Here is a 27,478-nt window from a genome sequence, read left to right on the forward strand (position 1 = left end):
TGCTGTTTCTGAGACCTTTGTTTTTCAAATTATTAAGGATACTGGCAATAATCGCTTTTGCAGATTTTGGAGTAAGCATTAAAAGACACACTGAAATCATTACACATTCCTGACATGAAATATTTTACAATACCAATTTATAAGTGTCGTAACAGAGAAGCAGAACGGTCAGATAAATGGTGCTAGTGTTGAATTATCCCCTTGGCCCAATCTTCAAGAAACCCAAAGGTACATACTGCTGACATAAGCAACAGAACTAATAACGCTATATAACTTTGAACAGTTTTTTTTTTTTTGGTAATAAGGTGAAAACTGTATGCAAAATACAGTTGCATATTTATGCTTAATCCTCACCTCAAACTTCTGTCGAAGCTCTGCATTTCCATCTTCATCAGCATCTGGAATTGGAACATTATAATATTCACCTTCTTCTTGATTCAGCAACTTGTACCTGTAAAACATTTGAGAAAAGAAAATATTGTTACATTTTTATTTATTCCTGTTAGATTTAAAATCTGATTTAGTTGTTTGTACCGATGTCACTTGTATGTAAAGAACTGCTTGCCGAGTTCTAAAGCAAACAGAGAAACAGAGTATATTTCACCTAGCTTACATCTTTAATCACAAACTATCTGTCAAGGCACTGTAATGTACAAGGATTTCATTCCAATCATCCTGTAATGTAGTGGAGAAGTCAACCTTGAAGAACCTTTTCTCCAGTGCTTCTAAGGCCCTAAACAATTCTCTTCAATGAGACGTAATTTTTGAGAAGGTTTGATAAGTTCTATGCATGGTTTGGTAGGTAAGAAGATGGCATTTTATAAAATCAGTTCCCATGTACTTTGAACTTGTGGAGCTATATATAACTGATATGCTTCATAATGAATATATCATATTTGTGATAAAAATAAAATACATATCACAAGACCGTGCACACAGAATTGAGTTTGCAGCAACTCCTGGCTCCAGCAGAAGCTTCATGAACATGACAAAAGAAAAGAATTCCTTTAATTATCCTTCTTTGTTATACATAGCCTATGTTTCCCGGTTTTGGATGCATTTGCAGTGATCTCATAGCGTGAGATACAGTGAAAAGCCACAAAAAATGTAATTATACTGAAGAAAAAGACTATTTCAAAAGTCTCTCCAGAAACTCTTACCATCCACTGGCTGGCATTTTCATAAGCTCTGACACCCCGAATGAAAGAGATCCCATAAAATCATTTCTGGTTGTTCGATCCCAGTCCCAGACCTCTACGGATAACCGTCGATCTTTGTCTGTAGGTTTTAATTTACTAAAAAGAAGCAGAGAAGAAGCATTTTCAATGCAAAACTCAAATAAATGATTCAATACTTAAAAGGTATTGTATTAAAAGGGGTTAAACTTACAACGTGAATGACTCATTCCAGTGTGGATTCAGAGTAGAACGAATGGTTTTTGTTTTTTGTTTACTTTCATTCTTGGGATCAGGGATAAGTTTCAGTTTAACATAAGGATCTGAAAGTCCATTTGGATCCATGGGAATTAGGTTTTTTGCTTCTCGCACTGTCAATATAAAACAGCCAGCTGATTTGCATGGGATTACAAATCACCATTAACAAAGTAGTAACAAAGTAGTAACCAGAGGAAAGAAACATGTTGAAAGATAAAACAAATATGATGCAAACCCCACTTGTCAGACTTGGCATGGAAGAAACTAGTTGTTGTAAAGTAAGGTTGCACTTGGTGATATTTATAAGGATGGTAGAGAGAAATGACAGGAGACAAAAGGAATTCCCAAATGGCATGCAGCTCCTGGGCACCTCTTTTCTGCAATGGAATGATTAAATGTCCAAATCCATCTTTCTAAATTTTTAAGCCAGAAGCGTTTCTTTACGCTTTGGTTTACTGATCAATCTTAGGTTATACAGCTACAGGACTATCAGCCAAATACTCTACAAGTGATTGTCGGATCCCAACAGATTTCAAAGGACAGGTTGTTTTATACAATCTATCACTGGAAGCTATCGATACCAGACTTCCCTCAGATTCATTGCTCATTAGTTGTCAGCTGGAATCACTGTGAGCATCGCCATGACAGCACACAAAGTAAAAACACAGAAAAGAGGAATTTAACTTTGGCTTCACCAAAATATTAACTTAGCTTCTATTTTCACAACGCCAAAATAAAGCACAAAGGGAGTTAAAGAATCTCACGTGGCTACTGATCCTGAGACAAGAATGGCCAACAACCCACCTGGGGTGGCATTCCCCACCAGGCCGCATCCCTACGCGGAACAAGGAACTGAGGCAGTGGTGGGTTATGACCACATTTATTGGGGGTCTCGGTAACTTTTGGGGTTTAGTCTGGCTGGAGTTACAGCAACAGCTGTGGAGCTCTGTTAGGTAGCTCAGAAGTCACTGCAGAGGCGTGGAGTATTTCCGTGGATAAGCAGACAGCACTTCCCTCCCTCCTGCAGGGGACCGGCCTAACGCCCAGTAACATTTACACGGCACGTAAGGCTTTATTGTGTGTCAATGGCATTCAGCCATCAGCTTCTGCTGAACTTCAGAGAAGATTGAATTTCACTCGTGTTGGGAAAAAGTCCCACCCAAACCGGTCAGGCTGCAACGAACCGCAGCTAAGAGGGATCGAGTTATCGAGTTGGAGATGTGAAATTCAGAGCCTGTGACTGGGCATCTCAACATCTACTGGGGCAGCAGAGAGCAGGAAACGGCTTTCATCTGGGGATTCCTTTGTGAGATTCCTATTTTAAGATCAAAATTGTTCCTGGAAGGAAAATCTCAAGCAGCTTTGAGAGTGACATAGTTCCTAAGGTATGAAGAAAGGCCAGCAATTAAGAGTGAGTCACTGGAGAGATTATCCTGGATTGACAGTGCACACAGCTACTGCTTTCACAGTGTCAGCATCTGAAAGATTTTTTTAATTTCATCTACCTAACTGAAGGAAAATTAGGAAAGATCAACCCTGAAGTCACCTAATACTACTTGATGGAGAACGTTTCTCACAAAAATTTGAACTTTAGCATCACTTAAGAACTCAATCGGAACTAATGCAAAAAAAAAAAAAAAAAAGGATATATATGTATGATATATAAATCAGGATCTTTGGTAACAGATAGTTTCTATTGGCTCAAGGCACCCTTCTCCTTTCCCCCCAGTTTGAATGGCATGTTCACATTATAAGCACAAATTATAGAAATCTCCAGGATTTCCAGCAGTTATTTCCTAGCATGGAGTCTGAAAGGCATCCAAGCAACGCAGACATTTTATAGTGCATTGTTTACTCTCATTAGGTATAGAACAATGAAGGGGGCAGTTTTTGGACAACAGTCAAATGACGTATCAACCAGCTGAAGCACATCTTATCAAAATGCCCTTTGCCCTTCCTTTAGAAATAAAGGCATGGTTGTGTTGGACTGGCAACTGCCCGGCTGCTGCTGAAAGACAGAAAAAGAAGGACAATGAAGCAGAGGACAGATATTACTGTGCTTTACTTGAGGACAGTGAGAGGAAGGATTGTGAAGTGTTGACAACACCCTTGCTATAACAGGGTGTTGAAAGTGATCTGCAAAATCATATGATGGTTCTGCTCCATCCCCTATACACCTCATCTATTTGCTAGTTGCATGCACCTAGCTCTGGGCTGACATTTTTCTTTTACACAGTGGTGAGAGTGGTAGTGCTCAGAATGACCGTGTTCTTCCAAATGACACGGCTGCTAAGTCATCTTTTAGTGCAAATATACTACTCACCATTTAATTTAGGGTGTGGAGGGAAAAGTCTTAGAGGAAAAAAAGGCTGCTGCCATGGAAAATGCATAATTTCAAACAACTTGAACAGCGCTGTTTCTTTAATGAGAGAGTTAGGTGTGGTAGAAAAAGTTGGAAGAGGAAATAACAAGTATAACTGGTACCTTTCTGGTAGGAATATCCAAAATACTTGTAGAAAGAAGCTCTTTCTAAAAGAGCTACTTATTTGGAACATACTAGTATGAGTGCATTTGTCAGGATAATTCTCATGCAGAACAGATATCCTGATGTAAATTAATTATTGAAATTAGATCATGTCTGGAAAGGAATTGCATTAACTTGAACCAACATTTGATAATGATTAAGTTATTTTTCTTAAGTTTGTGCTTTTAAAATGAGAGAAAGAAAATGCTTATTGGCTAAAATTTTAAAATCAAATGCAGTAACATTGACTAACTACATTTCCCAAATAATTGTACCAGAAAAAATATATCGTATTTCAGAAGAACGGAACAGAAGAAAGCATCTTTCTTGCAGAGCATTTCATTTGCCGTTCTTCACAATCCCTATACCAAGCTGAAAGGAGCATGCACCGGGGAAAACAATAGCTTTTGATATAGAGAAGAGCCTCCACTCTCATAAGTCTACACTCTCGTGAACTCTGCATTTGCCTTTTGAAGGTTTCCCCACCCAAAATTAGGCTAAAAAACATTTCTGTTTTCAATCCTTGAAAAAGATTCAAGGATTATTAAATATTATATATTAAAATTTAGCATAATAAAAGTGATCTTCAAATTATTCTGAGGAAATAACATAAAGATTAAATAACTTAGTTAAACATTATCAATCCCCAAAGGGCTACACATCACAAAGTGAGGGAAGGATGAAGTGGCAGACTTCCACACAAACTGCTGTCCTTCCCACCCTGTATTCTTGTTTGTACTGTGCAATGCCCTTACGACTGCACTGCCAGGTTCGGCACATGAGCTATTACTTCAAAATCCACTTTTTGATTTTTGTTTCTATACTGCAACTTGCTGTAAGTGAGGAGAGGCATTGCCTATGTGTCCTACAGCTTCCCAGAAATATACACAGGGAAGTTTTTTTCCTTTACTAAATTTCCTTTAACAAAAAAGACTTGATTTTAGCATGGTGTCTTCAGTGTAATCTTTTGTGTTTAAATTCTGTGTGGGGAGGCTCAGTGTGAACCCAAGCAGCCTATTTGGAAATTGGCTGTGTGGATGCACAGCCATTCTCCGAGGCTCAGCCATGGAGGGCTCCCTACAGAAAGCCATCGCTGATCAGCCTTCGCACACGCTGCTGAGCCTCGAGAACACCACTGACAGCAGGAGGACCTGGCAGCATGTGTACGGATACTTTCTTTTTGCAGGAAACACAGAATAAGAAAAAAGCCCTCTAAACACAAAAAAAGAGAACCTCAAAGATGAACTAGTACGGAAAGATGCAACATATACTAAATACAGGCTGCTAAAGTCATTATCTCACTCCTTATCTGGCCCATTTGTATTTTTGTCTGTATAATTAGTACCCTTAGACGTCTTTCTTCACTCCTTTTCTTGAGGAAACAGCATGATGATACTTGTGCCAAACAGTGTTTACAAAGAACTAATGTCTTAGTGGCCCACCTCTTTGAGAGCATCCTATTTTTACCAAGACAGGTCAGCTTTCTATTAGGGGGCTGACAAGAAGAGGTTTGCCCTCCCCATCATAGGCACTCTCTCTTGCGTGTGGTGGAAACAGAGTAAGTTAAATGAAAAAGAACTCCAAGAAAATAGATCAGCTCACTGAGGCTGAATTCTGCTATCGCTGTAATGATAGCAAGCAATTTCTCATTGCTTTGTAATTATTAGTTAATTAAACTCAGCACTGTGATAGAGACGTTGTTCCAATTTACAGTTGGTTCAAGTCAGGTGCAGTGCTGCATCACTTGAGGAGCTTGGACAGAAACCTAGAACAGCACTTTGCCAGCTTTATGATATAAATATTAAGTATGATAATGATGTCTGTATGCTGCAAAGTAGCTGGTATGAGTTAAATTTTGTAACGTTTTGTCCAGATTAAACTCATAACGGGCACTGAGAACACACAGACGATCAGGGAGTGAAGAGAAGCATGTACTGAAGTTCCTAACACATCTAAATTTGCCCATATTTCTTTTTAGAAACTAGAAATAGTTGTCACCATGCCATAAGGAAAAGGTACCATTTTCCTCCTTATTCATAATTAAGAGACCACAAGTGTTTAGTCAGCAGAAAACATGGAATATTTGACGACTCTTCTATTTGATTACGTGTCACTGGTATTACGGTAGTATCCAGAAGCCGAGCCTAAAACCGGGACGCCCACCTTTCCAGGAATAGTATAAAGACAGAAGCAAACACAGAGCTGGTTCTTAGGTACTCATACTTTAAATAAATATCTAAATACGACAGAGTGGGCTGGCAGAGAACTGACACTTTATGTAAAGAGAAGAAATTCAGGCAGAACTTTGAGGAATTTAGGGTGCAGACGACAAAACTTGAACTTTTTTATAGAACGTATGGGTCAAACATTGCAAACGATACGCAGTTATGGATTTATAACTTCTTGTGGTATCAGCAGATAAGTTTAGTTACAGGAATGAGAATATAAATGTTTCTGTCCCTAAAAGAAAGCAGAATTACTTGCAGCACGAGTTCACTCGGTTCCTTTTCAAGCGAGTCACAGGTACCTTTTTCCTGTATTTTCAAATATTGATAACAAAACAGTTTACTAATCACAGTAACCATTTCTTGCTGATCTTTTACTCCCTACAGGCAGCTTAGAGGAGCAGAAATTTCCCAGCTGGATGCAAATATTCCATGAAGTAGGTGCTTTTAAAAGAGGCTTATTTAAGTCTCGAATGGGCTTCCCTGACAAGCTATCTAGCAAAGTGCGAGAAAAAGGAGAACATTGTTAGCTCAAAGTTTCTGTCTTCCCACAACAAAGCATTAGTAAATTATTTCATAACTCTCATTACCTCCAGAAAAAGCATCTGCTACATTCTCCAGTGATGTGTTCAGAGCACAGATGAATTAGGTGAGAGGCAGAGGACCTTGTACTCCCAGCCAAGGAACTTTCTCCCTTGCACCTTACCACATTCTCTTTTTAATCACAGTTTAAAAGATTTGCCTTGTATCAAAAAAAGTTTTTCTTCCAAGCTGTGTACTTATCCTCTCTGTATGCAAAATCCAAAGCTGTCTCCAGAACTGCTCAGCTTTTATTCCAGATTTTTTAATATGGTTTTATTGAAACTATCACTGAATGCTTGCTTTCTGGAGCTGGTTGTGACTCACACGTACAACTGGCTCCCCTAAAAATCCTGCTTTTCAGACAATTTCAAAATCCATACAGTGCTTGGTGACTACAAGGGCTTCTTGATATGTGACTTCTCTATTCCATAACTATTCCCCTGCCTAGCTAAATTTTCTTTTAATATCCCTCCTGAGACCAGTGCCTGCTCATTACACCCAATTTCCCGAATCCTGATAGATGGCAACATGATGAATGGAGGCTATGGGAACACCAAGCTTCACAGGTGATTTACACACAAGAAATGGATGAGTGATTAATTTCCTTCCTACAACAACATGAAAAATGAACTAGAGCTTCATGATGCTTTATTCCTCTGTCTTTTATTAACACAGTCTCTCCTACTAATAAAAAATGTACTATCAACTCTAATGCTACTTAATAAGTACTTGTGCCTGCAGTAGGTTCTCCAGTTTCAGTTTCAACTGCAAGTCTCACAGCAGCAACTGCATTTTATTTTTAAAATGATTGCCTATATAAAAAATATTTTCATAGAAAATACCTGGTACTGAGAAGGATAACTACTTAATAAATCATAAGCCTTAACAAAAAAATTGACTCTTGCTGTATCAAACTGTCTGAAAACCGGTTGAATTTATATTCCTATCTGTTTACATTCTTATACAAATCTGTAGCATTTTATTTTTTCTTCTATGCAGGCAGATGGACATCTATGAAAAACTAATGCTTCTTTTAAATACTGTGCATTGCCTATTCTTTTATGGTAAAGAAAATTTATTGAATGAAATGGGAAGTATTCGTTTGCTACCCGGTCTGGCATTTCTAAAGGCACAGCCCTCTTTGTACCGAGCACAGCAACCCTGCAGATTCTGGGAAAGCCAGAAAAAAAAATGATGATATTAGCGAGATAAAACATGCAATTCATATTTGAGATATTAAAAAGCCTCCCACATGCAAGTAATTATTTGGGATCGCTTTTATAGGTACTTCATACTAACAGCTGGTCATATTGCCAGAATATTCCTATATGTTCCCCTTTTAGAATCAGTTGCACAATATTATGAAATTGATGATAACAAAGAAATATACTAGTACTGACCTAGGCAAACATAAATGAAATTATTAGAGTGTGTGTGGAGGGATCTTTTAAGGAAGCAATTTATGAGTATCTCAAAATTTGTCAAAATTTTCCATTCGTCGCTCTAGCTCCTTTGGGCAAAGGCTGCTCACCCAGCTCCCCACAGCATGCAGCGTGACAAAACATTAATATGCGGTACCATAGGGTGGCTCAGCAGAAGGCATTCATAAATAATTTGAAAAATGTACAGCGGGGAGTAGAGAACTCCTGGGGAGGTTATTGTTGGAGAGCCTGCTCCGTGCTCCCAGCCCCTGCGGAAATCACGCCCAGGTTTCCTCCTCTTTTAAATAACAGAAGCATCATGGAAGAATAAAAGCATATTCATGGTATCCTTTCCATTAAGAAAAATACACTTAAAAACCTGAAAGCTCTGGGCTGTGTGTTTTAATACCATTTATGTAAGAGAAGGGTGCATTGGATGACAAGGAGTCACCACCAGCCTGCCTCCAGCCGCGCGCCTGTGTCAGGAGGGCAGATCTTTGTTGGCAGCTGCTGTCAGATCCAGCTCCTGGCAGCTGACAGGTCGCAGTTTGGGATCCCAACAATGTGGCAGCTTTTTATATGTCACCGCACCAGATGGGGTTATTTTCTCACAAAGGTTATTGTTTGCTCACTAAAAAAAATAATTCAAAAATAAAATAAAAATAAGAACTGTGATTCAACCACCTACGAAAGCACTCAGAAGCCCCCCAAATTATACGATGGGTCGACAAGTAAATGTAAGAGTGACAAAACTTCCAACACACATCAGGAGAAAGACATTTCAGTGCAAAAAAAAAAAACAAAAAAAAAAAATTAAGACTGGCAAAAACTGCTTTACTATGCTTAAAAGCAAAAACCCATCAGTCCAACCTATCAAAGGGTCACAAATTCAGCGATTTCCACAAAAAAAAACACCAATTCAATATTCTATGAGTTCCTTAGACAAGAGAATTATCGAGCTGATTTACTCCAAGTGCAATAAATTATTAGTATCCAATGCAACTCTCAAGGTAGTAGATATAAAATAAACTATTTGTATTTAAAAACTGCAACACAAATGAGCACTGGAAATGGCACTGACTAGCACTGGGGAGATGGTGAGGTTTTGGCAGATTATAACACTACAAAATTCCTATTAATTTAGGAAAAAGCATCTCAGTCTCTAGCACACACACAGAAAAGACTGTGGCTACCTTTAACTACTAACACTGAAGATCCAAAGTATGCATTAAAGTACCCAGGAATGAAATATATTTACGTATAGGACTGAATCATTCCCATGATTAGTTCAATTCAAAACGGGCCAAAATGCTTATATATTTTAGACGGTCTGACTGAGCCACTGGCCAGCTGCATCTGGCCTCTTTCCCAGTATTCACTGGGGAAATAAAAAACAATATTATTTACAAGATTTTATTGGGAAAACACTCAGTAACCAAGCATGCGCCGTGGCCATTTTTTGGAAAGAAAAGCGACTACACCTACAAAACCCTCAAAGCTGTGAGGCAGAAGCAAACACAACCTGCCAAGCACTGAGCAGTGCCCCCCAAGTGAGCAGTTCCTGCCGTCATTCAGCGTGTGGCACCCCCAGTAAGGGGTTTCCTTTCCTTTCCTTTCCTTTCCTTCCTTTCCTTTCCTTTCCTTTCCTTTCCTTTCCTTTCCTTTCCTTTCCTTTCCTTCCCTTCCCTTCCCTTAGTATGGGCTTAGTGTATATATATATATGCATATTATTATTTATTTATTTATTTTGAAATGCTTACTTTCAAGAAAACTCATTTTTATTTAAAGAAATTTTCAGAAGCCTTGCAAGTGCTGACAAGCCCCAACCATACGAACATAACAGCACCATAGCTGTCACATATAGAACAAGGTTGTAATAAACATTTTTCTTGTAGTCCAGAAACCCACTTGAATGTTGGATGGAAATGTTTAATCTGTAAACACACAAATAGCAGCCTTTGCCAAGTGCACTCACATCAAAAAGAGCTGAGGAAGAGCATCTACAGAACATCTGTAACAACTTTACCATATCCGTATCTCAGAGAAAACCTTTTCAACTAAAATTCTGATGTAAAAAAGAACCTACTTGTGTAATTGTTTTACAGCACCTTGGTACCACAAAGACTTGTAGAACCCTTTTGTCCCTAAAAGGGCTATAAATCTGCTGAATCATCACAAAAGAAACATTATTTGTCTGATAATGTACATTGTCAGAAATTGTAGGTCGTATTTAAGAACCTTGCTGCAAAATGGCCTAGAGCAACGCAAATATATTATTTTTTTTTTCACTTGGATGATTTTCAAATTAGTTCTCTCTCCTGGTACAATTACTTTCAGAACTCGCATCTTCCTCTCTGAAATGCTTCACTACTCAGTGAAAGCACCTTTCTCCTAATGACAGCATCTTGGACAAATTTACCCCTCCTACGCCGGCAGGAAGCTATTTGAAAAGTTAGCTACAATTAAGTATCACTTGGGATCTGTTCTAGTCCTTTCCAACTAAATTTCATCATACCTCTCCCTTTCAGTGCATTTTACAAGGTTTGACAGGAGAATCTGGAGGCATTCAGATGCAGAGATAACAAAAGCATGAATGAATGGTGACAGAAGGGAAGTTTGCTGCTTGTGTAAGCTGTGAAAATCCAGCGTGGTGCCCTGATTTCCTTTATGCTGCCTACAAGGGCTATGGTAGCTTTTGTGATTCATTCCCCATGTAAGAAGTGCAGAGGTAGAAGGAACATCCTTCTGGTGCAGAAGATAATAGAAGGAAAGAAAAGAAAATAGTTCAGTTGGGAGGACCTGCAAATGTCGAGCCCAACTGCCTGACCACTTTGGGTCTAATCAAAAGTTAGGCTCTAGCCTTTCAACTGAGCAATGCTGAGGCAATATAACAACCCTCAGCATCCACAGGTTGCTGACAACCCCATCAAAAAGCAAAAGCAGAAGTGGAGATGTCTGCGAAACGTCCTACTTTGTCCTGCTGTAACTTCACCCTCGAATTTGATTCCCTTTTGCAACACCAAGCAGATGCTGATAGCAGCACCCGGTTCCTGCTTCATTGTGTGGACACTCAATTCCATTTTTTGCAGTACCAATTTTAAAGCTGTATTAGTGTTCTTGTAATATGCATGAAGATGTATTAAGATGAGTTGTTGTTTTCGTCATTAAAGCAGTGTTGGTCACCTGTGATGACACACGAACCCATCCCTCTCCTGAAGTAAAAGAGTTTTGCTAACTTTATGTTTTATGACCATCTTCTACTTGCTTTCCTACGTTATATAATCCTTTGTTTTCAATTACTACAGCATGATTCTGTAATTTCTTGAAAGTTCTGAGCAACAAAAAAAATACTACTTCCTTTAAGAATTTAGATTTAAGAGACCTGCCTCTACCTAAGAAAAAATACAACTAAAATTTTCTGTTATTCCTTCCCGTATGTCAATTTTGTCTATCCTAATTCCCACCCTGTGCTTTCCCTTTGAGTAATTATTGTAATCTGATTGGCAAAGAACATTTTTGCATATTTCTGTCCAACAGAAAGGAAAAATCAACACTAAAGTTCACTACCAGCTTTGCACTTCAGATATCAGATACTAATTATCAGTTGACCCCAGTTAAAACAGAAAGCACACACAGAGCAAACAAAACATGCGCTGTAAATACAAATTCTTAAGTGGATCCTGAGCGATAAACTCTGCTCTCTGATATGGCACAAGGAAGTTCTGCCGGAGCTAAACAACACATTCATTCTGGGGGCACAAAATGGTCCTTCAACTTGAAAAATATGTTTTCCATATTTTTTTCCTGCAGCTTCAGACTTGGAATGAGTTGTGGGGGTGTGGATCCAAAGCTTACTGATAAATTCTGGAAGAAGCATTTCCAAGGAAACGAACTGCCACCCTCTCCTTCCTTCCTTTCTCTCCCTCCTCCCCATCTTGGGAACCTTAACCTTACAGAATCTGATCTTTTAAAAATTATTATTATTTTATAATACACTGGGAGTAATATTTGGGATTGAATCCAAGTTCCTTTGTTTATTAAATACTCCGAAATGCAGGAAATAACTCCTTAGCTGATGGAAGTTCAGAGTATTTCTTGTGTTCTGAAGATGATAGCTAGCTTCCTGACCAGTGAGATATCCCTGTGATGTTTCCTAGAAGGAAAATTGATATTATCATGTTTTTCTAATGAATATTCCTGAACTTTAAAGCTATTATTTTCTTTTATTTTCTGTTTATTTTTAGCAAATGTGGATTCTTCAGAATGCCGGTAGCATTTCTTGATTCAAGAACGCAGTGAATGAAATCCTCTCACTTCTGAAGGGAAATACTCTGTCATGGGCTTCAATTCCCAAAGAAGTTGACCAAAGCATATAAACGCACAGGGCATATTATACATTTAAAAAAACCTACAACATTTCAAAGTGAGCTGTTTACCTGTTACTTCCAGTTTGTCAGCAGTGACTTCAGCCTTCAGATAAATCCTTCCTCTTTTCTCGGTGTGATCCATGCCGCAGAGGCTCGGGACATTTATTACGCATTGCTTATGCACATTCATATCACAAGCTGTGGATATAAAAATGGTTCGGCTATGAGAAACTAATAATATGATTGCACGGCAAACACTGAGCAAAGTGGAAGTTGAAGACTACCATGCCTAACTGCTGGCAAAATTTGCAGATCATAGCTGCATGCTTTTTGAGTGACCAACACAGCTAGTTCCCATCTACATTTTGTAGACGGTGAATAAAACATTGCATAAAATAATCTACTTCAGACACCTAAATGTATTAATGAAGTGCAAGAAAAAAAAAGTGAACATGGAATAAGGACTTGCTGGGAATACGACTGAGAAAACAGAGCACTCCTGCCAGCAGCAGCAATGAAGGGAGTTAGGTTTAAATCGATTATTAGGTTTTCTAGCAAGAGACTTCCAAGACAAATGAAATGCAAGGAAAATATTGGACCTTGGCTACCAAGTGAACTGAAATGTCAGTCTTCAACAGTGCATTCATCTGTCCACTCCAAAGCCAGGTTTCCTCAAAAGCGACATGACAACGCACTTCAGTCATATCAAAGTCCATACAGCACACTCTCAGCAACGGAGGTGGTTTTCATTAGTATATTATTAGCATACTGAAATATCCGCTTGAAACACATCGGTACTATAAAGAGCTCACATTTGAAGTGGCATTTTCCACAGAAAAGAAATAAGAAGTTGTTATTCAGTGTTTCCACGTACTTTTTTAAATACTCTTTCGTAACAAAGCAAAACTTAACTTACTGTCACATTTCATCCCTTGGTGTAGAAGCCCATAAAGAAGTGACCCACAGTGGTCACAGAAGGTTGGGCTCCCATATGTGTGGATCTTAAATTTGTGCTTGCTTCTGGGATCCTGAAAGAAAAACAAAAACAGATTCTTAAGTCTTAAGAAATAATATTGGCACACCTTTATTACATTACTTCAAATACTGAAAACCTTCCAGCTCTGCAACCTATGCTACAAAAAATATATTCCAGCACATAGCTTGTTCATAACCGTTGTAAAAGTACCTACATCAGTGCTGGTATATTGGCCACAGGTTTAGTGCTCAGTTCCTATTTTTCCCTTGCTTTGGTTTTGTCAGAAAGAATATGTCAGCTTAGTGAACCCAGGCTTGTTCCGATGATTCAGCTACACTAAAACTTCCATTTAGTGACTGTACATAAACATAAAAAACAATGATGGCATCCATCCTGTGGCTGAACTGTCATATATTGTCTGTTTATTTAAAATTTATCATCACCATTCTGAAAGAACAATACAAAATACAGAAGGGAAGTAACATGTAAAGGTAGCCTCTAGAAGTAACAAGTAAAAATGAGTGTAAAATCAGGATCTTGAAGGTGAGATCATCTTGAAATCCTGCAAATTTAACATCTGTATTCTTAGAAATGAAAGTGAACAAATTTGAACCTGGCAAGTATTAAGATTTTACAGAGATCGCTATTCCTGCCTGGTTTTCCAACAGAGAAATTTATGGTGAGGACATTCTGAGGCCACCAGCAGCTTGGAAATAGTTTCTAATTTAGGACCAGTGAAATGGAATACACCCAAATCCCTTAAAAACAAACACTGTGGATAGGTCCAAATACATTCTGTTCCTCTAGGGGCAGAGGTCCCCTTCAGAGAACCACGAACATTGATATGAAAGGTGGAAATCCGAACTTCAGCACTCTCACCCGCCTCGGGCATGTACGCAGGTACAGAATCTGAGGGGCACCCAGCTCGCACAGCCTGTTCCCAACACCTGAAGATGAGCATTGCCAGAACAAACAAGCCGGCAGCCCTACACTTTCTGTGCACATCAGGTACTTTGATATCCTTCGTGACTGCTTCCAGCCTCAACAAATGGTTTAGCACAGGTTTGGGAAGCACAATTTCTCTCTGCATTTTAGTCAAACCCGTCACTGCACAACCTCCATCAGAAGCTGGGAAAAAGCTGCAATTCTTAATTGAACACGTTGGGGTTTTAAATCGATTCTTGCTAACATTTTCTTTTTTTTCCTTCAGATTTTTACAGCCTCATACACTGACAGAAGATGAGGATGGAGGAGCTATGCAATACCAGGTCTTGCAGGCATTCAAACATCCTTAACAAACAAAACTGCAAAATGAGGGCTCAAAAAGTTTTCTCCTGTTTACATTTTATATTGGTTTTAACATACCTCTGCATTAGATAAGAATTAATAAATTGTCATCAAAAATAAACCAAGCTTTCAACTTGCATTTGCCAATAGAATCTTTCAAGAAAAAACAAAATCAAAACACGCTATACAAAAGGCTGACTCTCTTAAAAAATGTAGTATAAGCACTTCCTTGAGGAATTTGGGAACTCCTGACAGTAATTTAAATGAAAATATGACCGTGAAAAGGCAGAATCTTGCCTTGAAAATGTAATAGTTTGCCATGCTATACTTCATGAAAGTTTTTTGTTTTGGTAGACATTTTTTGTTATATTTTTCTGTACTGATTCTAAGCTTTAGCATGAATCTATAAGCAGTAATTTTCACTGCACAGATAGAAAATATGTATTACTCGGGATAACCAGTAAGGACTTTACAGCCAGAATTCCAACTGACATTGTATTTCAGTCGTTCTATTTATTATACAGTCTGAGATATGAAACGCAAACTGCTAACAACCGTATTTATTTTGTAAACACAGTTAACCGAGATGGAATGACATTCAAAATGCTCCAGAGAACATCTGTTTTGTTATTTATTAAAGATATAGCCAATGGGTGTGGGGTCATGGGAACATTGCTTCAGTAAACGGATATCTGATGGCCTGACTCTGACTAGATATGTGCCTACCAAACAATTCAAAATGCATTTTCAAAGCTAATTCTTCCTTAATTTTGTGTTTACAAACAAAACTTGTTGGGAACTTGTTGCCTTATAAATATACCCACTTAAACATTATTTTGGTAAGCACATCTGTTGCTAAGAAGGACAAAAACCACAGCTACTAAGAATGACACTGAATAAACAGATTTTTAAAGTTGTGTTTAACATACGACATAAGTGGTATTTATGAGTATCATGTAATGATATAGGGGGAAAGAACTATGGGAAATTATTACAGTGAGTGTCTAATAGATACATTGAACCTGTGTATTATACTGAAATTATATAACAAGCACTACCAAATAATTCCATTCCAATCAACGGAAACACACAGTAATTAAGTTTAGCAGGGGTGTGTGGGGCTTAAAAATGTTGTGACATTTGAGGACAACCATACCGCACTCGGTAACAGCAAAGCATTTATATGAAACAATGAAACAACAACAGTCACATAAATAAATCAAGTTGGGTCAAACCCTTTTTCACACAAAGTCTGTGAAAATGCCCATTGCACGATGTTTAAAATGAACAATCCGATATGATTTAGATTTTTTTTTTTAAGGGAAACAAGTATGTTCTATTATAATTTATTATGCTGTACACACACACAAGGTCACTTCTTCCAGGCATAGTATAAAAATTCAGAGGACGAAGTAAAACAGCACCAAAACTATTGCTGAAATGGAAACTTTGGAAACATGGAGGAAATGCACCCATTTCATTCTCTTTAATAGAAGTAAATAGAAGAACCTCTGAAAAATTTAAAGGGTAACAAATAAGAGATCAAACTCTTCTCTGGTATTTAATCCTGTTTTTCTGTTTCATTCCCAGGCATTGTTTTACATGTAGTAAATTTAAGAATTCAAAACATCAGATTATTGTTTTGCAAGCAAATCTGAGAACAAATAGAGAAAGCTCAGAGATCTCTGCACACCCATCACAGATGATCAAACTGCTCATGTTATTCCCTGAATTGACAAGGGCTTCTCATGCACTTGAGATCTATAGTTTACACTTTAATTATAATTATTTTGTAATAATTATTTTGCCATTACTAATTACTTGCTTATATTATTAATTGCAATTAACACTTATTAATTGCTGATACAATTTAATATTTCCTAACGTTAAATACGCATTAAGTGATCTATGTGCATAATTGAGGAAATAACACCATTTTTTGCCAGTACTTTTCAGCTAGAGGTAAACTAGTGAGTTAGAGGAAAGCTCCTGGAGATTTTTTTCAAATATCCCCTTTTAATCAATGTAAACTTTCAATAATTCCTGAAGCATTGCTGGCAGTCATATTTCACAGTAAACACAGGGAGCCAAGCCAGGATATGACAGATGAACTGCCAAATAATGGCTGCTATTTGCAAGAGAATTGAACTTTGCACTAAACTTGGCATAGATTAATTGTGAAACTCCAAAGGGAAAACCCACTTCTGTTTCCAAAATCCATCAAAATTATGAAGGGGGAAAGCAGCAATTGGGAAAGCATTACCACTGCGCTTGTTAAGCAGTGATGAATGACACGCTATATTGAAAGTCCTGTTATTTTCATGCTGAAAAGTGCTTTTCTTTTCTCTGCTTTTACTAAGGCAATTCCAAATTTTTTAAGTAGAACTGTATATAATATATTAAAAGGGAAAAGGAACTCTGGGCAACGAGTATCACAAACATTGTAATATCTGCCTGTGAAGTACCTTCAAATGGGCAGAAAGCTAGGCAGGGCTCGCGAGTTGATGGCAGCACAACAAACGAGTTTTAGAGCCTGTCATGGCACGTGTGGGCACTGAGCCCCTATAAAGATGAATAGGGATTCAGCATGTACACCCCAAAGAGATGTGAAAAATCAACCCCCTATTCATTAATCTCAAAGCTGAGGCATGCTTACAGGGAGACCGACATCCACGGCAATGTGGTGTACACAGAGGTGCACTGTGTGGACCTATGGAAAGAAAAACTGAAAATTTGAGCAGAAACCGGTCATAAACCCATAGATATTCAGTAGTGACTTCCCCAGACACCTTTGGCCCTGCCAAACCGGATCAGGTTTGCTCCCAAGCCGGATTCCTCCCTCGCTCCAGCAGAGGGAAGCAGAACACGGCGGCATCTCCCTGTGGGTGCTGAGCTGCACTGGGCCTCCTGCAGCTCTACTGCCACCATCGCTGCCTTTTGGCTTTGTTTAGCAAAAATGAATCAATTTCAGCACCAACTGAAAGCACCCCTTGTCCAGAAACCGTTCCGTCACTTTTCTGGATCAAAGATGGGAGTGGGAAATAATTGAAAGCGCATGGTTAACCAGCAGCAGACGTCAAACTGTGCTCCGACACATTACAAAACAGCTTATGATTATTATCCTTCTGAATTCTTTTTAAAAGCTCCCTTTTGATTAGTATTTTATTCCCATTGATGGCAACATTGAACCCACTATAATTTTGCAGGCATTAAATAATCACTTTGCTTTTAAGCATAAAACACACAAAAAGCACCTCATGCGAGGTTGCAGCCATGGGCATTTTGTACACAAAGCAGCATCACGTTATTACTTACCTAAGTCCTTTCAGAGTATGTGACTTCCAATATCAATAACCATGTCCCCAAAATGATATCTCTAAGACCAACTTTGATGTCTGTTCTGTGATGCTTTACCCAAATTGTATTTACTTCAACATCTTCTGGGTGACACAGCTAGAAAAGGTGAGTTTTTTCGGAAGAAATTTAACCACCACCACAAGCAGATCTGCCATTGCTGGAGCCTCTACTGTTCTAGTTATCAAGGCGGGGGGAAAACAAATGTTTTCAGTCATTTATACCAAGACACACACATGAATTAGGCTTTAGGCAGGATTTAAGATTTGTTTTTTTTTAATCTCTACTCTTAGTGGAAGTTTTTTTCCTCATCTGAACTGCTATTTTTGTGATCATTAAGAAGCAGATGATGGAAAAAACGAGTGTAAAAATATTTCTGAAGATGGTGAAAATTGCCTTTTCCACTACAAAAATAACAGCAAGTTGCTCTGCAGCAGCACAGCAAGAGGTCCTAAGGTTGCATCGGGGCCTGCAACCCAAGGAACAACTTGGTGTCAATAAATGTAGGTGTACCCAGGTTTTGTTTCTGCCTCCACAACAGAACCACAGGTTTGCTCTTCATCCCCGCCTGGATGCTTACAGATGTCTGCATTTACAAGGTTAAAACGTATAAAAGAGAAGTAAGCTTAAAGTGTCCCAAAGTACTTCACGTAGACATTAAATAAATAAATAAAAATCCTGAGTGTCAGTGGCATAAACGGCGGTACTGCCTGCCTGCATTTCTATCAAGCACAGGAGGGGAGACGCTGCAGTAGGGATATGCAGGAGGTGCACACCTTGTGGTGAGAGACAGAAGAAGGGCAGCTCTGTTCTCACTGCAGTAATTGAAACCATTTCCTACTGCGACAGAAACATCAAATCCTACCTCCTCATCCTCTGTCCCCACCAAAACGTCCTTAAAGCCTGGATTGTGAGCCATGCCGCTCCAGCAGGTTGACGAACCCACTGCATTTTGTACCACGTATATTCACTTAAAAGAGCTTTCCGTTCCCCAAGTGAATACCAAGTTAATAAAACATATCTGAGGAGAATCCAGTGCGTTGCCTCTGTGTGGAAATGAATCCCATGCTCATCCCACACTGTCCTCAGGCAAACTTCCGTTCTATTAGGGAAACTTTTCAGACTCCAGCCTTCCTGAGCACCTCACCGGCAGTGACTACAACATCCAAGCCTGCACCCTGACACCATGACTGCCCAAGCAGCTCTCCTGTGCTCACTGTTTATTTTCCTGTTGAGACGACAAGAACATCAGGTGGGGATTTGCAAGGAAGCAGCTTCAACCTCGAGGAGCCAGGGAACCAAGGAGCCAGATGCTTCTGCTGGAAATAACATCCAGGGCTTAAAATACGGCTCCTAGGATTGTAGCCCAGAAGGGAGCAATGGCATCAAGTCACTGCCTAGCTGGTCCCCAGCTCTGTTTGTCCCTGCCTGCACGACGCTGTGTAATTGGCAAAGGGAAAGCAAAGGGAGCCGGAGACTCTCAGGAATGATTAAGTGGCACGACGAGGTCAGCGATTTAAAGATCACACCACTTACTACAAACTGTACAAATCTTTAAAGCTTATTTGGTATTTCCCTCTGAGAGCCACAGTGTAGAGAAGTGCTGTTGCCTTCCGGAAAGGACACAACAAGAGAAGCTCACAGCACACCACGACATGCCGGACTTCCATCACCTTGAGCCCCAGGTCGGCGTACAGCTGCCAGCAGAGAAGGAGGAGAGGGATGATGGTAGGAAACTACACACCACCTTCCCTGATTAAATAACAGGGCACCCTGAAATAAGGACGTGCAGAACAGTTTGAGGGAAAAATCAAAATAGTACAAGAAATCTTCAAAAGCAAAACGCAAGAGTTTGTTCTGGTAAGCTCTGTTAATTTATGAATATATGAGCTCCTTTCAATATGACGCATGAACTCAAATTAGTGTTTTACAGACATCCACCTGCAGACAGCTCCCCTGCTGGCACAGAGCTGGCTCTTCCCAGGAATCCTGGCTGCAGGCAGAATGAGGAGCTTTGCTGGGTAGACTGAGACATTAAAGGAGGCATTAATTCCATTCACATCTCCAAGGTGGGCATCCACACACACCTTAACACAGGCAATAGGCAATAGCAGCATTCAAATCAATGGTAATAAAGGTGGCGGTGGGATACGAAAACCAAGATAAAGCAAAAATACAAGTCACAAACAATATGTAAATTCAACTTTAAGACTGTATGACACGGATGCAGTGGAGGAGAGGAGGGACGGGCTCTTTCCATGTCAGATTTCCAAACTAACAGGTAGGAGCGAGTCTCAAGTTCCGTAGAACTTGAGTCTTTTGTAAAAAAATCACACCCCAGCTGACAATAGCAACAAATTCTCATTTCTCATCCATTTCTCATCACTGTTACCAAAGACCACTTCTATGCTTTATTAATCTGAAAGTACACTAAGAAAAAAAAAAAAAAACAACTCGTATTTAGTTAATAGTAACAATTATCAACCACTTCCTTCTCTACACTTGTACAGAAGAGAACTTCACCCCAGTTCAAAACTGATTGAACAGCAGATTTTTCAGGTCCCTCCTGGAATTCACACTAAATTATTATTTTTAATTAAAAGAAACAGGTGGTCATTGAATCAACTGATTTTGATTGCTGCCTTTTGTTCAAGTTCTTCTGGCACAGAATAGTTCTGATTGAGTTGGCAAATGGAGAAAGAAGATCTGCATAACAGTACTCACAGGGATTTATAATTTCCTAATTACTATCAATACAGTTAAATTCAAAAGGGACTTGGTGTTTACTGGCTTTTTTTTTTCATTCTTTTTTAATGAAAAAACTGCAGTATAATTACAGAAAGCACATAAACAAAAGATCCTGTCAGAAACTTATTCATGACTAGGAGGAAATGAAGCAAAATTTTGTTTCGGATACAACTCAGCAAAATGTTCCAGCGTATCAATCACTGCAAAACAGACATGAATTAAAAGCTCAAGTTACAAATATAATAACCCCTTTTTTAAAGCTTAGTTTTCTCTTGAGTTTTAAGAGGTTTTAAGCGAATGTTTTAGGATGGTCTAGAGATGCTAGGGATCTGGATTCAAAAGGAGTACTGGAAAGACAGAGGCACAGCTGTCCTGTGCCTTAAGAATATTTTATTTTTTCATTTTATCAATACATTTTTTTTGACAAATACCCTTTAAAACACAAGGTATTCTTTACACCTAGAATACTTTTTACAATACATAATTCAACGTTGATCAGATGGAGGAAGTAATTTAAACAAATTCCCATGCTGAACTGTTGAACAGCAGAAACAACAACGCAGTTTCTGTGCTTTCCAGTGGAGCTGAAATGCAGTTAGGTGCGGGGCATCGTTAACATGACAGAGGACTTAACACAAAGAAGGAATGCTGTCCTTGTCATTTGGCTGGGGGACAGCAGGCCACACGCAAACCACCTTCATTTATTTGTGTACAATAACTTCTCTTTAGGTTTTTAAAATTTCACCACCTGCCACCTTGCTTATTCTAGACATATAATTTATTTTTTTCCCCGAATATCCCTCGTTGGAGCTCATGTTATCCTTCTTTCATTCACTTAAGCACAAAATGAAATGAGATAAAGGCTGAAAACTAACCTAACCTGAAATCCCCATGCTTCTCTGTAAAAGCAGTGACCCCGAGTGCAGAGGTATCAGGTCAAACAATTCAACATCTGTCATGGTTTGCACGCTATTCACACAGATAACCAATACACATTTCTCCAAGAAATAATCAGAATCAAGGTACGGAAGAACAGGAATGACTCCAAACATTTTTTTTTTTTTTTTCCAGAAGCCATCACAGCCATAACTCCAGATCTTTTCTGGCATGTTAAGACTTAAAGATGTGGTTCTGTGACCTCAAACTTCACGACTGCAAAAATGAAAAGAAAAAAAAAATTAATCCAGTATTTTATTTGTGAAGCCAAACCTGCCTTCAGCCAGTCCTGTCTTGTGTGGCTTGAATTAAGGTCTTCACAACTATTACGCCATGGACTTGAGATACGTGTCGGTCCCTATATATAGTTACTGCCTCATCTATACCCTACAGCTCTCTCTCACCTTCGCTGCAGGGTAAGTGCCGAGACATGCATCGGGGGGGGGGGGTTATTTTTGTCTTTCTGACAAACCTCGCTAAAATCCTGCGTCGCCGCTACAAGAGCAGAGTTTTTGGTATGTGTACTGACAGTGCCTACAATCAGAAACAGCCATTTCTGAAAGGTCAGGGAAGATTTCGGTTCAAAATCAGTCCGATTTTCATGACTCAGCAGCTTCCTCACATGAGAACTTGTGGGGTGATCTATTGCTCCTCATTTGACTTTTTTACATTTATTTCTTATTTTCTTAACAGACGGACATGAATTTAAAACACCTGAGCAAATTGCCTTCAAAGTTACTCACTGAATAATTCATTTTTGCCTGATATTTTATACATTTGTTAATCACCAAAAACAGGGCAGGAAGGAGGGTAAAATATGTGTAATTTAAGCACGGGGACTCGTTTCAGCTCCGTTTTTTCAGAAGCACGGAAGTGAGTACCTATAAAGTAGGCAGGCATTTCTTAAGATGGGCATTTCTTAACATTTTCTTCTCCAGAGACAAAAACCCCAGCAAAGGACTGTACATACAAATGCCATTACTGACTGAAGGGTTTGATCCAAGCCCGTGCTTATCTCAGAACCTGGACATGAAAAAGGCTGCACTCCACAAAGCACAGCCAGAATCACACCGTGGTAGATACAGAGGCACAGAGTCCTTGAATGGTCTTTGAAATTGTATAACCACTGAAACACTATTTATTTATGCATTGAACAGATGTTTTTCCATATGTCTAAATAACCCTTCTTCAGAAAAGTAATTCAGGCACGTTAAATTTTGCAGACCAAGGAATACGGAGACAGACTCATTAGCATTTAAAGAGCATGGGGCGTATTTCCTATAGCAAAGTCAGTATCTCCTCCTCTGAAAAAGCCACTAATCCTACTCTTCTGAGTAAAGAAAAAATATATAAAATAATAAATTATTATAATTGTAAAAATTATTGTACACCTGAATGTACAAGATGCTCTGTTTGTCCTTGAACCCTGCCCTTATGATGGAAGATCACAGCCAAACTGTCTTACCCATAGCATTTTTCCACAGCAGTGGAAAATTATTAGCTGATTATAAATTCAGAAAACAATAGTAAAACTTTAAGGAAAAGTTAGCAATGCTCTACAAATCCCTGAAAGACAGGCCTGCTTTCAGCACGGCCTCTTGATTCTCATACACTTGGCAGCATTACTTGTGTTTTAAAACCCAAAGGCAGCATTACTTTGGGGAGGAAAACGCTTCACCGTGACCACAGAAAAGAGCTCGGTTACATTAAAAATAAAAACTGACACCAAGCTGCCATCCCTTGGGCTGAATTGGACCCTTTTGAGGTTTGCTAATCAAACAGGTGGACGCAGCGACAAGCCGTGGTGGCATTAGAAGGGCGGCAAGCTCCTGGGAGCAGCGCTCCGGGGCCACCAGCCCAGCCTTGCTCCTGGGGGGAACGAGCCTCCACCGCCTGGCAGTGTTGGGAGAAGTCCCTGCAGCATTCAGCACTGCACAGTAATATGATCTATAAATATTTAATCCCTTGCAATTAACAGTGCGCTGTTCAAAGCAGAAAAAAATATGGAGATAGAGAAACCTCCCCCAACCATTCAGGAACACTGGAAGATAACTTTCTAGCTCGATCTCTCCACTATGTCCATCCTGAGACCGCTCCATAGACACAATTGTCAATACCACATGTTTTTCCTTCTCCTCCTTTAATAACAGTCTTTTTTCTCAAGGCTGCTCATGGCAAAGGAGCTTCCCAGATCACACTGAAGGCTTTTCGTTTGGAAGGAAGCCTGCACAGAAGCGCTTTGCTGGCGGAGCACTTCCAAAGAAGGGAGGACGAGTTCCGAGTCCTGCTCCTGATTTCTCAGAAAACTCTGGTGGGCAAGAACATTCCTCAGCGGAGCCTCAGACCATGAAGACTGCACAGCTCCAGCAAGCATTGCAGCATCTACCCATATCAGACACTGGAAACCTCTCCAAATATTAAAATCTCCCTGTAATAGTGATGTTAGGTAAGGGAACAAACCCAGGACAAACTGCCAAACGTGTGGCATGTCTGGAACCAATCTCAGCAGCTTTGCCTGTTCTGTGTTCACAGAGCTTCACATACTTACAGGCAAGACTCATCTGCATCCTTTCCTCTTTCCTTCTTCTTTTTGGCACAAGACCTCCCAGCCAGCGGGAATTAATGGTGCCCTAAATGCTGGCACACATCATTTCTAAAGTTCATCATCCTGAGGACTACTGGGTCAATTTAATACAGAAAACATATATCCAGGAACAACAGGCAAAAAAGTGGAGAGTGAGAAATAGATAAATAGCTTTTTTTCATTCTCTTAACAAATGAGAAAAACCTTTTCCATTTTGAAATGATTGGAAAATGAATGGAAAAGCTGCGCCTCTGTCCTGCTATTACAAATTTCAGTCCAAACACATGGTGGGAGTCCCCCCAATGATCGCAACTCTAATTAATTTGCCAACATCATGCAAATCAGGCTGGACCCTTGTCTGCTCATCGCATCACTCACCGCATAGACATGGCCTTTTGCTAGGAACTCTGCAGGCTGATACTGCTGGTGAGGAAATAAAGAATTTGGAAAGATCTTAAGTCACATTCATAAAAGTTCCTACAGCGCCTTGTTCAGTCTGGGAACACAAAAAAACGCATCTATGAAAATTGCCTGGCATGTACCAGAGCAGAATAATTGCATTTTTCCTAATCTGCAAGTAATGTAATGTTTAAAAAGAACAGAAGAAACTGTCCTTCCTCTATAATCCAGTATGTAGCTCAACATAGGCTTTTTCTAGCACTGCTGCCTAAGCCTTTGTAAGGCTGCATCAAAAACAATTATTAAAATTAATCCCAGGAACAAATGGAATTGCACAATATTAATCCTGCTGAAAGAAAAAAATCTGATATGATAAACATGTAGCAGACTTACATAAGGAACGAGGAAAGGAAAAAAAAGATCTTTGAAAACCAGGTTTGCTAGCACTGGTCAAGTGTTAGGCCTGTAGGAAAACATGAAAAATAAACTTTTCAGTAAAAGGTATGCCCTTCCTTCCATAGCACCCATTTTGGAGACAGTCTAGACCTTTATAGCCTATCTAGGAGAACCTGAAGGAAATTAAAGTTTTATTTTTATTTTTTTTTTATTTTTTAATTTAATTGAAGATATTAAATTTTGGGGAAAAAATTCCTTCCATAGCAGACTACCCCAAGCGCAGAACATAGAAAAACATAAATGCAGAGTAAATATTTATAAACCAGGCAGCCAGAAATTACATTTTGTCTCCAGAAGTCACTTCAGCCCACAAAACCTCTTCTTACCATTAAAAGAAACAAACACAAGGAGGCATTAATACACTTCCTCCAGATGAACTTTTACATGTTAAGGGAAACTAACTGTTTCAGGTAACACTGTTATAATGTGCATATTCCAAGTTATTAGATTGTGATATAATGTAATTAGCAGGAAGTTACTTGAAATTGTAATATAAATGCTTCTGGTACAGTTTACATTGAGAATTTCATACGCAGGAGAAATATGTCTCATATATTGCCCTTCATTGGCAGTTTCAGTTTTTGGAAAAGAAAAGAAATTAACAGAAGAATTTCAGACTTACACTAAATGCTTTATCTATTCAAAAAAAATAAAGATGTACTGGATCAAGTAGACAAAGTATTCTTCTGCAGTGTCCAATGATTGTGTGCTCTGCATGACACAGCAGTAATAATGATGCAAAATGCCCTCTAGCCACACTGATGCAAGACAAACCAGACAGGCAGTAAACCCGTAAAGTTACGAAGCGGAGGGGACACAACCTAGGAAGGGGGCTGAGCCTGCCGTGCCTTCTGCAGCCCCAACCAGAGTGACAGCGTGCCCAGCAAACTCAAGGAGGAACTGGACGAATAAAAGCAATTCCTGGTACAAAAATAAAATATATTTTTTTCAGTTATAATCCACATCTTAATCTCTTTCACATATCCTGGACAATACACATTTGGTCAAGATCACGCCTGAATGTGAATTTCCCTGTGATTTTAGTTAGAGCACTCTACATCTCCCTTCCATGGCATTTATGGGCAGCTAGAAAGCCTGGCAGCAGTTGCAGTGGATAATGCAAAGCACTTGTTTGCTAGAACAGCCCCAGCCTTTGCCAGTGCTTTTGTAATTTGACACATTTTTTGAGCCACAGGTAGATGTTTTTGCATCTATCACCCTACAGATTAATTCCAGAGAAACAAATTGTTTGGGATATAACTTACAGAAGAAGAAACCTCAGCTCAGCCACTGGACACACACCGTGACGTGACGAGCAGCTAGTCTAGCAGTGAGTAACACCGCAGTCTCGCTGCACTGCGGTGGTGAAGCTGCTAAGAACAAACTGTTTGACCAATTTCTGCAAATCAGTTGCTGGGAATTGAAAGGCGACTCCTTGGAGCTCTGCTGATTCAAAGTTATCTGATAATTTGTAACATCCTCCTGTTACAACAGAATTACAAGCAAGACAAACTCCAAAGGAGCTGAGGTTGGTAAAGAGGAAAGTTCTACTTTATCCAACAGAGTTAGCAGCAGCTACCAGTACTGTGCATTTCATAATTTCCACTGTCATCAAGAGCAGCCATCCATCCTACCCACCATGCGTACATGGTGGCAAGGCAAAGACGTCTGACCTGCTTTAACGTGGGGTTATTCCGAGATGCAAACAACACAAAGTCAAACGCACCTTCCAAACTAGGGAGACTGCTCCTGCACCTAAGCCAATTGCTTTATGCCCATGCCGTCAGACAGGCATGCAGCACTGCAACAGCCTTCAGCTGAAAATTAACCAACGTGCCCCCGGGTTACTACGAGCAAAGCAAAATAACACACAAACAAACAGCAAACAAAAAACTGACAATGACTGACTGAATCTGGCACAGAAATCTATAAAAATACATTACTTAAGAAAATATGATTTGAAAAATAGAAAAAGTATTAGTTCAGGTTCAAACAAAAATGAAGTTTCATAATAAATGTGTCAGTTAGAAAAAGAATAGACTTGTAGTAAAACAAAACACATGGTTACAAGATAAACTGGAAGAACGTGTTAAATATTTACAAAATCACATCATCTCCCCTAAAGTAAACATATATATTTTTTAAAGTGATTAAAACAAATGTGTGTATTAAATACATGCTTTTCT

At 39.2% G+C, this 27,478-nt stretch overlaps 1 protein-coding gene across 4 annotated transcripts in view; it reads right to left on the reverse strand.

The window, feature by feature from the left end:
- Window positions 1-27,478, reverse strand: part of PRKCA (protein kinase C alpha) — a 155,234-nt gene that overhangs the window by 47,180 nt on the left and 80,576 nt on the right. For all 4 annotated transcript variants that reach the window (XM_040530045.1, XM_040530046.1, XM_040530047.1 and 1 more), the window contains 5 exons: window positions 13,469-13,580; window positions 12,622-12,750; window positions 1,390-1,546; window positions 1,161-1,295; window positions 355-451 (listed from right to left, as the gene is read on the reverse strand). In XM_040530045.1, the coding sequence (XP_040385979.1) occupies window positions 355-451; window positions 1,161-1,295; window positions 1,390-1,546; window positions 12,622-12,750; window positions 13,469-13,580 (630 nt within the window). The remainder of the gene's footprint in view (window positions 1-354; window positions 452-1,160; window positions 1,296-1,389; window positions 1,547-12,621; window positions 12,751-13,468; window positions 13,581-27,478) is intronic.

Source organism: Cygnus olor, chromosome 18 (genome assembly GCF_009769625.2).
Source record: "Cygnus olor isolate bCygOlo1 chromosome 18, bCygOlo1.pri.v2, whole genome shotgun sequence".
Lineage (NCBI taxonomy): Eukaryota > Metazoa > Chordata > Aves > Anseriformes > Anatidae > Cygnus > Cygnus olor.